Source organism: Stegodyphus dumicola, chromosome 3 (genome assembly GCF_044657685.1).
Source record: "Stegodyphus dumicola isolate Sdum_Otavi_A_Nest chromosome 3, ASM4465768v1".
Lineage (NCBI taxonomy): Eukaryota > Metazoa > Arthropoda > Arachnida > Araneae > Eresidae > Stegodyphus > Stegodyphus dumicola.
Genome location: NC_140770.1, coordinates 36,404,875 through 36,419,037, shown reverse-complemented (window position 1 = coordinate 36,419,037; position 14,163 = coordinate 36,404,875). Strand labels below are relative to the sequence as shown.

The following is a 14,163-nucleotide window of genomic DNA, read 5'->3' as shown; positions in this document are numbered from 1 at the left end:
AAAGTGGGCAAAGTGGTGGTGTGAGTGTCCTCATCTAAGTAATACTTCAATTCCTAGATTTATGCTCATCTGAAATGATTTATGACTATGCATCCTATGCAAAATGAGTCTGCATCAGCAATATTAAACTTAATTAATATCACAAATGAAAGCCTGATATCATTAGAAGTATTAAAGCAAAGGGTTAAAGGATTTTCTTTCAATGTATTTGCCTATTTTTTAGGCAGAAATTATATACTTAACACCAAATTATGGTGGGAGAGAAAATTAGAGAAAGAGAATTCGCCTAATCTAACTGAGCTTATAGAATTTCTTAAGGTTCATGCGAGAACTCGAATATGACTAATACAAAAAAAAAATTACACATAGAATTACCATTCTCATATCTAATGCAAATGAAAACACACACAGAATTCATGTTAGATTATGTAATTTGAGCAGTTACAAGCTTTTTAATTGTCCTAAATTTCAAAAATTAAGTGCAAAAGAAAGAGTAGAATTTGTGGGAAAAAAAAAGTACAGTTTTGTTAGCTCACACAGTGTGAGAAATTGCCCTTCCAATTATTTGTGAAAAAATGGGGGAAAACGTAGCTTTCTTCTATGTTATCAAAATGAAAGTAATTCCATTGGTGCCACAGTAGAAAGAGCAGACACTTCAGATCAGGAGTTGGGTGATCAAAACAGCAATGCGTTAAATGTACATGCACCTGCATTTCAAGCTAAAAATCCAAATGAAACTTTTACAGCAGCTATGAGTACTAACAATGGGGAAATCTAATTTTATATACCCCTTTCATATTTATTGAGACTAATGAAGGAAATTTAAATAAAATGAAGGCATTATGTGACAGTGGAAGTGTTTCTTGTTTTGTATCACTGAATTAGTGGATAGACTTAATTTAAAAGGGCAAACATTTTGGTTTGCAGTATATCAGGCATTTCAACTACAATAGAAATAAAAACAGTTGCTCTTATCTGTAATCAGGAACAAATGTATAAAAGGAAATTAGATTTTTTACTATATCTGAAACTAGCAGGTTTAACTCCTACATAATTTATTGATGTTAGTAACCTTATGATACCAGAGAAGGTAAATTTAGCGGATCAAAAATTTATACCACCATAGAAAATAAACCAGTTGCTTAGCATGGATTCTTTTCTATATGTTATGAACAGGTAGAACACAGTAGAAAGAGCCATAGTAGAAAGAGCAGACACTTCAGATCAGGAGTCCATCATCATGTTTCTATATAAACATCTATGGTCCTCATACATGTTTGAAATTACAAAATAGTTAGTGCATTTGGATATATAGTTAGTGGAAATAAAAGTGATTCACATTGAAATAATTTATTGTATTGTGGGTTAATTAATGATAATTCAAAGAGTGAATTTAAAACATTTCTCCAACTAGAACCATTAGGAATTAAAGATGATCCTTACTGCCGTATGAAGAACACAAGGCTTTGGAAATATTTAATAAAACAGTTTGTTTTAAAACTGGTATTTAGTTTGTTTTAAAACTGGTATTTATGAGGTTAGTTTACCTTGGTAGAAAGGGTTGTAATGAAGTAACTGATAATTACCGAGTAGCAGAAAACAAGTTAAAAACTCTTGTAAAGTGAATGAATTATGCTAAAAAAACTGTTTTCTATATATAGTGAAATATTAGATGATTATCTCAAGCAAAGTATTATTGAGAAAATGTCACATCAGCTGGTATATAGAGAAGCAAATATCATCAATGAAAATTAGGATATTCTTTGATGACAGCTCATATGAGCTGGAGCAGTTATTACCAAAAAATTATCTATAGATAGGGAAAAATTTGAAACCTAACATGTTCCATTTGCTAATTAAGTTGACTAAAGTTGCTGTTTCAGCGGATGTGGAAAAATTGCTTTGGCAGAAAAGGACCAAGATGCAGTGCGATTCCTCTCTGTGGAAAACACATAGTTAAATGATATAAACTTAGCGTTATACAAATTCAAATGTGTAAATTTCATAATTAAGTCAACCCTATTCTTGTTGGCTGCAACAGTTAAAAAACACATACAAAAAATATTGAGATGAACAGCCAAATATATTTGAAATACTGAATTTTTGTATTTATGTTGACTTTATTACAGGACAAGCGTAGAGAAGATCCAATGCTTATTACGTAAAGCTAAACAAATTATGAGTGAAGCAAATATGAGCTTGCATAAATGGGTATCTAATGATCCTGAACTGATAAAAGATGGGAAGAAGAAGGGTTTGAAATCCATCCACATAATGACACAAATGATACACTTAAAATCTTAGAAATGTTCTAGGATACTGATGAAGACAGTCTGAGCATAGACACAACTAGTTTGATAGAATTTTATAGTAGTCTATCTTTTCGTCTTACACAATACGAAACTATTCATCTTAAAAACTGCAGGGAAGAATTTTGATCCCTTTGGGTTAATAACTCCATTCACAGTTAGATTAAAATTTTTACAAGAATTTTGGATTCAAAAATTGACATGGAATGATGAACTACCTACGGATATCTCTCTAAAAGTGGGCAAAGTGATGGTGTGAGTGTCCTCATCTAAGTAAGACTGCAATTCCTAGATTTATTCTGAATACCAAAATTAACTCCATAGAGATCCATCATTTCTTAGATGCCAGTCAGAAAGCATACCACCGTGTGGTTGTTTATGTAAGACTGCATACACAACAGCAAATTTCTGTGAGTTTTGTTGCATTGAAATGTTGTGCTACACCTAAAAAAAAGGAGTACATTACCTCATCTTGAGTTACAAACAGTGTGTCTCATTTCCAAGGCGAAAACGTTGTGTGATAAAAAAGAACCTCTTGACAATATTCTATTGGACAGACACAAAAATAATGCTATGCTGCATTAAAGGTACAGAACCAAATGAAAATCTTTCATCGGCAACAGAGTTAACAAGATTAAAAAGTTAATATAGCCAAGAAACTGCTTCTATTGTCCAACGAAAGACAATCCAGCAGATATTCCAATGTGTGGTGTTAAAGCTGACTTTCTTGTGAACAGATCCAAATAGTAGTCATGCTGTGTCTTTCTAACATGTCCAGTGATTCCTCATCAGGATTTGTCAACTGAGTTTGCTGAAGAAGTGTGTCTAAACAAAATTTAAAAGGTTGATGAACTGCATAACAATTCTAACTTAAGTTTTAATTGCATGTAGTGGACAAAATCTTTTATGATACTCTTAATTTGTCTGCTAATTATACTTTTTGTGTTGTAAGTCTCATTTTCAGGTTTATCCATAATTGTAAGAATCCCAAAGTATGGAGGTATGGAGTATTTTCTTTGCAAAGGATAAAAAGAGCTGAGGGTGGATTTTATTATAGGCCCAAAAAAAATTATTTCAGAGAAGAAATAAATCAACTAAGTAGGGTAAGGATGTTCATCCCAAAAGTAAACTAGTGTCCCTAAATGTCTTTCTTGACAACATGGGGCTAATTAGATTGAGTGAACGATTGTCCCATTCAGACCTACCCGCTAATACAGTCAAAAGTCATTAATTCGGACACCCATAATCCGGAATGATCTATAATCCGGACCTCAAAGCTACAAACTTTCTGCGCATACGTCGCATTCACGCATGCGCACAGGCATTTACGAGAGCGCGTAAGACCCTTACGGCTGCGAATATGTTTGTGCGCATGCGCGTTTAATGTGTAACGGAGTTATAAGCTAAGCTGAAGTTATCTAATTCAGTTAATGTTGCAGATTGCGTTGTTTCTTAATCTTCGAATTGGATCAGGCTTATTATTTTTTGCAGACTGTTAGAGCAATTTTATAAAAGTAAGCTTGAACTTTCGATTATGTCAAATAGAATTTCCGATATATATTTACTACAAAGCGAAAGTATGTTTTGAAATCCGAAATCTGTTTATCAATTTCACGCTACTCTGCGGCAGAAGGGGGGGGCAGAAACGTCATTATTAGATTATGATAGATTAGAAAGATTATGTCAAATAGAATTTCCGATATATATTTACTAATATGTAATTTGTATCTACAAAGCGAAAGTATGTTTTGAAATCCGAAATCTGTTTATCAATTTCACGCCGCGGATTGGAAGTTGATCTGTCAGCACTATCCTTATCTTCAGGGCAGATGTTTTTATTTTATTTGGTTTATAATTCCGTACTAAGTGTAGTATTTCATCTCGATGTACTCCGTCTTTGATATGATTTAAATCAAGTTCCTTGTCATTATAATTCGCTTCCGATAGTGAAGAAAGTGACTCAGAGGTTATTGAAAACGAAAACATTTCGATTGACAAATTAGTCGGTATTCTCAACACAGCAATTATAGGACTTGAACAGCGCAACTTTGTAACTAAACAAGAAATTATGTCTGTTTAATAGAATTAAAGAGAAAGTATTATCACATGAAATGAAGCAACTTATATTGAAGGAAATGTTTAATAAAGTAAACAAATAAATATTAAGCTTTTTCTTTTTGTAAATTTTGATACCCTTTAGATCATAATTGTTCTTTATTTCATAAATTACGGTTTCATATTTTTAATTTTGTAATTTCTGCATGCCATCTTACCAGATTTAAACTGATGATCTATAATCCGGAATCGCCGATGTCCCGACGAGTCCGGATTAACGACTTTTGACTGTATTTAACACCTTATTGTTTTATTAGGTAAGCATCATTTAATTATTATTATTTTGGAGTATTTTTATCTGAAATACTTTCATTTAGGATCACAATCTCTGTTACATCAGGTACAACAAAAGTTCTGGCCAGTTCATGGCAGAAACAATTGTAGGAAGATCACATACAGATGTGCAACATATTTTAAATACAAACTTGTCACAATTTAACAATTAATGGCTGAGTTGCCCAAACAGCGTGTTACACCATCATAATTATTTAACACCACTGGTGTTGATTTCTGAGGCCCATTTATTATAATGAACTAATGTAAGGGAGTTTTGAACAAAATCTACATTGTAGTATATGTATATATGAGTACAAAAGCCATACACTTAGACCTGGTAACAGACCAAACTAGCCAATTTTTTATTGCAATTTTAAAAGTTCCCCCCCCAAGAAGGGGAAAATACTCTAGAATAATAAGTAATAATTCTAAAATTTTTATTGGAACTAATGTAGAAATTAAAAAATCGCGAAAACTAGTTCAGCGTTCAGACAAGAATTTAGCAAATTTTTATACTATTGAAGGTACAGAGTGGAAATTCATTCCTCCTAAGTCATTAGATATCGGCAGACTTTGAAAACCAGGGTTAAATCATTCAAGAGTCATTTGAAAAGAGCTGTTGGTAATCAGTATTTAACTTTAGAAGAATTCTTAACTATTTTAACAGAAATTGAAGGAGTACTGAACTCAAGATCACTCTCTCCAATTTCAGCTGATTACAACAATTCTGGAACTTTGATCCCCCCATCACTCTCACAACTCTTGCTGAACCAGATTTATCCAACATAAATTAAAACAGACTTTCTAAATGGCAAAGAATTACTAAGTACACATAGAAAATTTGGATATTTTGGATACGTGATTTCTTGATAATTTACAAGAACATCACAAGTGGAGATTTTTACAAGAAGATATTCAGTCGGGAACCATTGTAATAATAAAAGATAAAAATTTACCTTCAACCAAATGGTTAGTAGGGAGAAAGCTGAGCTTTTTCATGGTAGAGGTAACAGAATAAGAGTAGTTACTATAAGATTGCCTAATCATATTTTGTTAAAACGAAATGCTTGAGATATTTCTCTACTTTCTGTAGAGTGATTGTTGTATATCTCTATTATAAACACTTATTTGTTGCTAAAATTTGAGTAGTTGTTAACAGGTAATTGCTGAAAATCTTTGCTGTAATGATTTCAATGCATATTTGTCGGTATTATAATTTGTTATTTTTTATATTTTATTGTGGTGCCTTTACATCTATATTCTTTGTAATAATAGTTTTGAAATTGTTAATTTCAGTGGCAGGAGTGTTATGAAATAGCAGAAAAATATTGTTACTTCTCTGTCTCAGACAGAGGAGAATGTTTAGAAATGGTGCATGCATGTTAATTGTAAGCAACATTGATCGTCTATAAAAAAATTTTCTTTTTTATATGTTTAATTATACATCTTTTTAGTTTTATTATACTATTTGCAGTGTCATGTGGCAATGATTTGATAATTCGTTCCTTATGCATTATGTGCATGTTTTCCTTATGCATTCTTTTTTCTGTAATGTAAATTTGAGATATTATTTTTTGAGAGGAGCACCTGAGCATCGCTATAAAAAATAAACATAACAAATTTCAAAACATATTGTATTTATTCTATAATGTATTTATGTGTATATCTATCGACAAAAACAATTCATGTGCAATGCATACATTTTTTTCTTATTCTCCCTCCTCATAAAACAGATCATTGTGTACATGAGGAGAACAACAGTGTCAAAAAAATGCATAAGAATTTCTTTAAAAAAAGAAAATTTTTTATTGTGGATTTTTCTTGCTTTTTTTTAACTTTACTTACTATTGTATGAAATTCAGTACTTACATATTAGAGCAACCACCTTGGCGTAGTTTGATGATTTTTTACAGAAGAAAGAAGGTGATTTGGTGAATTTTCAGATTACAGCTAACAATGGATAGGATTTGTCATGGGCATGGTTGATAGAGTTTACAGACTTCTACTAAGGTGGTTGCAATAACATGTAGGCACGTGAAATTCTTAGTGCACCACCATTAACAAAATAACTGTTGTCTTTCGTATATCAGTTTGGCGAAAAGTCAGTAAGTTATGAGCTAGTGACTTTTCTGGGGAAGGTAGTGCCGATAATCATAAAGTATTGTAAATTCATGCCAGGTTTCAATTTTCGAGTTACTGCACATACTTAAGTCTAATTAGTTTGTTTAGTCAATTCATTTTACTTGTATATCTATTCTGCAAGTAATCAATTATGATAAAGCATGTAAGAGTTATTTATCAAGTGCAGGGATGCCTTTGTGGAAGACTTCTTGAATGGAATTGGCTTATATTTATGTTACACATGGGGAATGTAGAAATCCCATGCAGGCTATCCATTCACTAGAATTCGAGCCTGAACCAAATTACTAATACTCAGTGGTATCGTCCACTCAGCTACTGATGACTATTGCATTAAAAGCACGTTTATTCAGACAGAGGGAAGAAACATAATAAACTGTTTTATGAAATATGATAAAACACACTGACTTATGATGAAAATATGAATTTTAAGTTATATCCTAGGATTTGGGGGAATCGTTATAGAGGTCACATAATGCAAATAACTGCATGCTCATAAATAAATCACATATGATAAGCATCATTATTAAGCATGTTTCGAGTTGCTGTATTTAGGCCTTCAAATAAATGCATTGAACTTATATGATAAACATTAACCACAATAAAATGCTCGAAATTAACAAGTATGATCTTTCTAATTCTATACACTTCATTGATACAAATGAGACATTCATTAATCCATAAAAATTTCTAGCAGAATGTAAACTTTAACACATATGAGTTTGTTGATATTTGATTCCATTTAAGATATTTTAAACTATCAAAGGGCATAATTTAATCTCCACAAACTAGGTCATTTGCTAAGAACCAAATCCCAGATGTGCTAACATTCATTATTTGCATTAGTACTTTTTGACAATAATAGAAATAAAAACTGAATATCATAAAATAAACAAGCAGGTAAATTTTAATAAAATAAATTACAATAATCTTTTGTAAATTACTATAGGGAAAAACTGTTTTTCTTACCTTTAACTCTTCTTCAGATGAAAATGTTAAAAAACAGTGATTGCAACTGCAAGAGATATTAGTTGAATTACTATATGGTATTTCATCAATTTTCACTTCGGAATTCCTTTGTAATTTTGGACAAGTGGGTATATGAGTCACCATTTCTTGAGGATCACCACAAGGATACAGACACATCTCACATGACCATACTTTAGCACCTAATAAAAAAGTTGGACAATGTAACACAAGAAATTACAGTGGCTCTTACTCCCCATATGATAATAATGAACACAAATACAATTAAAATAATTTATTATAGTTAATCAAAATAATATAAAACTTTAAAAGCTATTTTTGATAAAGTATTTTACTTCATTATTATTATTATTTTGTAATTTTCACAAAATTAAATAATTTTTTGAATAAGTACAACTATTAAACAGGTCTAAATTCCTTCACTCATAAGCATGATACTGTATTGATATTTCATACATTATAAAACCCAACTTTTACCTCTTTTTTTTTAAAGCAAAAATGATTGAAAAATTATACTTTAAATGTATTATGCTATGATTTTTTACACTGAAATTCAGCTTAAAAGACATTTTCCCCCTTCACTGCTGCTTACATCCCTCAGCAGTCAGGCAGCATCATATCACTTATTTTGGTGCTAATAACATACAGGGTGTTTCATATTGAATGAAATAAAAAGGAAGCATATCTGTGAATAATGTAATTGCTTTATTTAAGAAAAAAAGAATAAAAAATACAACTGTTGGAAATAGCACAGAACGTATTGACCTTTGGAGAATCCTGCTCATGTTCCATCATGTCGACCTTTTGCGGTCCAAAATCGTAAATTATGGCTATTAACTTTGCCAGAAACATGAAAAGTGGCTTCATCCGAAAACACAAGTCTGTTCACATAACCATCTATCTACCTCTAGCTAGCAAATTCTCACAGAAAGCTTTACAAAATGGTTTGTTGGAAGGTTTTTAATGCCTGCACAAACGAAAAGGTGTATGGCTAGAATTGTAGACATTTCTGTAATACATGCAACACTTGTTACATGAGGCATATTAAGTTCAGAACTTGCACAATACGCTGATTCTGTGGAAATTGAAAAAAAAAAAAAAAAAAAAAATTCACGATTTTTGTTTTCAACCACTTTAGTTTGGGCTGTTGTTTGTCCTGTGTCGGTTTTCTTACACAAGCAACCTGTCTTGAAACTGCTTCACTCACCATTGAATGTTTTTTGCCAAATTTTGTGAAAAATGTCTTTGAACGATGATAAATGGTACTATTTTGGCATATTCCAAAACACAGTATGCTTTCTCCTGCATGGATGGTGCCATTTTGATAAACAGAGCCTCTAGCATTGATTTTGTAACTGGAAGATTTTTAGCTGTTATCAAACAAAACTTGTATGATTGTAGTTTGAGAATTAATGTGTTTTGGCTTAATAAATGAATTACAGAAATTGTACTTTGCTATTATTTTTGTCACATTCAGTATGAAACACTCTTTATAGCCACATGCTATCAACTTTCTTTTTTTTTTCTTTTTTTTTTTCCCCCATGCCTCTTTTTTCTTATTAAATATCAGACTTATCAGACTAATGAAATAACTCATTTTTCATCATCATTAAATACATCAATGGGCTTCTAATCCTGAAATAGAAAAAATAAAAAATTCTTGCAACCATTCCTAACAGACATTTTCATTAACTGACACACTTTAGCCATAAAGCTCTCTAAAAATGACAGTCGGCCTGCTTTTTAAGTTTTTAAGCCATGCTTTGCTAGCTTTCAATTCATTGCTACTATAGCCAAGTTCTTAGCAAAGTCAAAGGCTGTCTATTGTAACATTGGTCCAGGAACTGGAGTTCTCTGAACAATGCATTGCCAGAGCTATTTTATAACACATTATTTTATCTGAATACTCAGATATTTTAATTTTCTTCACTTCCCTCTCTCTCTTTTTTTTTTTTTTTTTTTTTTAATTTCTTGCAAGAGTATTTGGAAATGCTTTAACATTTTAATTTTTTTTTCCAACTGAAAATTTAAAAATTTCAATTTTTTGTTCTATCAAAAATAGATTTTTCTCTTTTTATCTCCAACATATTATCAAGGGCAATAATGTGCGAAACCAGGGAATCTATAGAAATGTCTGCTTAGCTCAACCGATCATTACATTGGAAGTTGAATGTCATTGAAAATTCTCTATCCATTACAGGCTTAAGATAGTTCGTTATTTATAACACATGGAACTGAATATCTACAAAACATGGGAACTACAAACAAATCTTCAGGCTACAAAACACTAGTCACTATTTCTGCCCCAACACAGGAATCAGAAGTTTGAGATAACAAGGATTTCAAAGAAATTGCTTGTGGTGCAACTGATTTTATTCTAAAAAATACATACACTGATGTAATGTTAAATGCATGATACCACTTACTTAGGCAATACTTTTTTTACCAATATCCCAAGGGAGTTGAGATACCAAGGTCCAATTGTACAATGAAATCTAAATACATTTTCACACTTTTAAATGATCTTCAAATTTCAAAACAAGAGGATAAAGTCATGGTGACTGAATTGCGATTAATGTAAAATATTTTGATTTCATATAATCGTAAAAACTGATAACAAATACAGCAAAATGAGTGTTTTAACACATTTACCTTTGCATAAAATAACTTTTTACTGCTTTTAAAAGGCTGATAAATGAAACTAGGAAAACGAGTTTATTCAGTTTTGTATCAGTATCCATTTTGCAGATCTTAAAAACTTCATAATTTATTTTGAAATATACATAGCTATTATTTAAAGAAAATGTATTGTGGATATTTAATTATTTTCAATGCAATACAAAATATCTATGATTAAGTTGAATTACACAAAGTTGAATAGCAATAAATATTTTAAAGTATTTCAAATTGAAAACAGAACCACTTACCAGTTCGAACAGCATGTGATAACACAATATGCTTGGTCAGATTATCTTTGTCATGTACATACACTAAGCACACACTGCACTGCAAATGTGGTTTTTCAAGTTCTTGCAAATGCCTTTGCTTCACATGAATTCTGAGTCTGTCTGGGCTGAATGTGCAGTAAGTACAGTAATGGCAAACATATGTTTGCATCTTGTGCATGACTTTCATATGCTGATGATGAGAAGTAAAATCTACTGAAGGGTGACCACACAATGCACAGTAAAAGAAATTTTTTATTCCTGTAATATCAGATTCATGAACTAACTTCACTGTTTTATCATGGCCATTAACATAATGAACTTGAATTTCAGATAAAGTTTTAACCATAGTGTTACAAATCTGACAAGTATGATTAAAAATTGTTTCTCCATTGGTATCAGATGGCACAATAAAAAATAAAATGTTCTCATCAAATTCTGCCTTATCAGTGACAACTGCCAAATCGTGAATAATATGATAATGCTTTGCAAGATCAGTAGCAACATAAAGAGAATTATTCCGGCAAAATAAGCATTGTAATGTGTTATCACCGAGAGAATATATCTGGCGAAATAAAAATTTGCCAGAAAGTTTATCGCAGTTACGAGCTTCACTAAGTGGAATGTTACTTTGAACAAGTTGAACAGAATTCGGTAGTATCGCCATATTACCATCATCAAAAGTTTCCGAAGTGCAATCCTTAAGAGCTAGATGAGTATTACCTAGTTTTCCCATCTATAAAATATAAATAAAGATTTTCATTACAAATAATATATGAAATGATAAGTACTACATATAATAAAATATGAAAACAAATTATATGCATTAATACTTACAGTATAAGTACCTGTGGCACCACATTTCCTTGGATCATCTTGATAATTATTAGTTTCCCTGCATTTTGCTTTTTCAATTTCCCAAATTTTTCCAATGCTTCTATGAATTGTTTCTAATTTAGCTCTAGCTTTAAAAGCAGCTTTCTGACAGTCCTTTTCATTAATTTCTACAGTTGTTCCATCCTGCATAGCAACAAACACACAATTCTTTTTAATTTCTTGCTCTTCTTTTATTTTTCTTCTTACTATTGAGTACTTTCTTTGTTTCAACTCACTTAGAGTAGTACCCATGTATGATAAATTAGCTAAACAATTAATTTCTCCTTTACAAGAACGTCCAGGTCTTCGCTTCATGCCCTGAGCATTTCTTCTTCCTCCCCCAGTTGGCCTTTTTTTGAGATCATCTGGCAACTGGGTGGGTTTTTGAACAGGAACTTTTTTCAAGGGACTAAAATTGGGGTCTTGTATTAATTCACAAAAACTGATATCACCTTCTTTGACTGAAATATTAGTATCAGCAGAATTTCCATCAGCTGATTCTACAACCGAAATTTTATCTTCATTATCATTAAGAGGTTTCTTACTATTGTCAGGAATTGGATGCACTGGCTGTCTGAATAAAACAGTATTAATCTTAAATATTGGAGTTATAGATAATGTCCTCTGGTTAAATTCTGGTTTTGAGCTTGACAGGAATGATGAACTTGAAGCCATGTTTTGTACCATTATATGACATGGTGATTCAAATTTATCAGGCCTAATATGGTTTGTTGTGGATGGGAATTTCTGAATTTTGCTCTCAGTTGCACTATAACAGTGTGACAGATCTCTAACATCAAAAATAGATCTAGTCAGTTTGGGCACAACAGCTTTATTAATATGCCTAGATGTGCCAACAGGCAAGATCCCTTTATCATCATACGCAGCTGTCAAATCTGCTTTAATATTACTGTCAACAGAGATATCCATTTCAGATTCTGAAATTTCCTTTTGTTTAGCTTCTGTAAATGAAGCTGTTTCATCAAAATCTTCCAAAATGTAATCTTTCCATTTAGATGGTCGTTTACCACGACAACGTTTACCAGACACAATTATTTTCTCAGAATATCTTTTTGCACTTTTCAGAGAACCATTTTTTTCTTTGCTAACAAAACTAAGCATATCAACTTTTTGCTTTCTTGGTCTGCCTGGTCTTTTTTTACGATATGTGGTATTAGACTGCATATTTCCATTTAAAGTTGCACTTTGTTTATTTGATACGTGGTCTAACACTTGTACATCATCATCAGTAGCTTTAATCTTAGTAACAAAATTAGATTTACTTTCAAAGCTTTTCATATATTTAATGCCCAAAGTAATTTCATGCGATATGTCTTTGCTAGCAAAACTAAGAATGTCAACTTTTTGCTTTTTTGGTCTGCCTGGTCTTTTTTTATGACATGTGATATTAGACTGCATATTTCCATCCAAGGTTGCATTTTGTTTATTAGATACATGGTCTAATACTTGTACATCATCATCAGCAGCAGCTTTAATGTCAGTAACAAAATTAGATATACTTTCAAAGCTTTTCATATATTTACTGTCCAAAATAATTTCACGCGGTAATTTTTCACACTCCAAAGGAATTTTTGGATCTAAATATGAAAGTTGTAATAAACTTGTTTGATTTTTTTCACCCAGAACTAATTTCACCTGGTTTGATTCACCTGGTTTGGGCAAGTAAACTGAATATAAAGCTTCCTTATTACTGCCTTTAACACTTTCTTGTAAGATGCCTGATGTACATTCCATTATTTTCCCCACCATCTCATTTTTAGCAGATTTTGAACTAAAATTTGTTTGCTTCTTAAAAGGTTCATTCTGCAAAAATTCTTCTGGATGCACACATAAAACTTGTGATAAAGAACTAGAAATAATAGTTCCAGATACCCCCTAGAAAATAAAAATATTAAAAGATATTAAAAACAAACTAAGAAAATTAAAATTTATGCATAAAAATTCTATTTTCTGTTACAGTGATAAACTGCAAAAGTACAATAATCTGTTTTAGCTAACACGTTACTTTAGTAAGATTCAAATTATCTTAAGTGTTACACAATTCATGCAAGGAAAATACAAAAGACCTACATTTGATTAGTTGCCAAATTACTTGTGCAAACTATAAATTAAGAAAGAACTCTGAGCTCCCAATTTGTAGTTTAAAATATTATACTATTTCCAGACATTTTCAAACTATGCCTCAGTACCAAGTAATTAACAGTTTTAGAAAATGATAATTGCTAACAAATAATTAGATGAATGTAAACCAAGCTGAACAAGACTTTAAAATAATATTATCAAGTACATCCCAAACTGAATATTTCAGAAAAATATGATAATGTTTATATATAAGGAAATTATTAATATGTTGGAAAGAGAAAAAGATCAATAAGTTATATTAATAAATATTAAGAGAAGAGAGAAAAACTTGTGTGTAAGAAATGACAATTTAATAACCATTAATTACCTTCTCATTAACATATTTAATACACGCATGGCAGCCTTTGGCCTTT

At 31.3% G+C, this 14,163-nt stretch overlaps 1 protein-coding gene across 1 annotated transcript in view; it reads right to left on the bottom strand.

Moving 5' to 3' along the window:
- Nucleotides 1-14,163, bottom strand: part of LOC118197742 (uncharacterized) — an 84,261-nt gene that overhangs the window by 38,901 nt on the left and 31,197 nt on the right. Inside the window, exons 7-9 of the mRNA XM_035369283.2 lie at nucleotides 11,609-13,543; nucleotides 10,754-11,507; nucleotides 7,809-8,008 (exon numbers count right to left, since the gene is read on the bottom strand). Coding sequence (XP_035225174.2) covers nucleotides 7,809-8,008; nucleotides 10,754-11,507; nucleotides 11,609-13,543 — 2,889 coding nt within the window. The remainder of the gene's footprint in view (nucleotides 1-7,808; nucleotides 8,009-10,753; nucleotides 11,508-11,608; nucleotides 13,544-14,163) is intronic.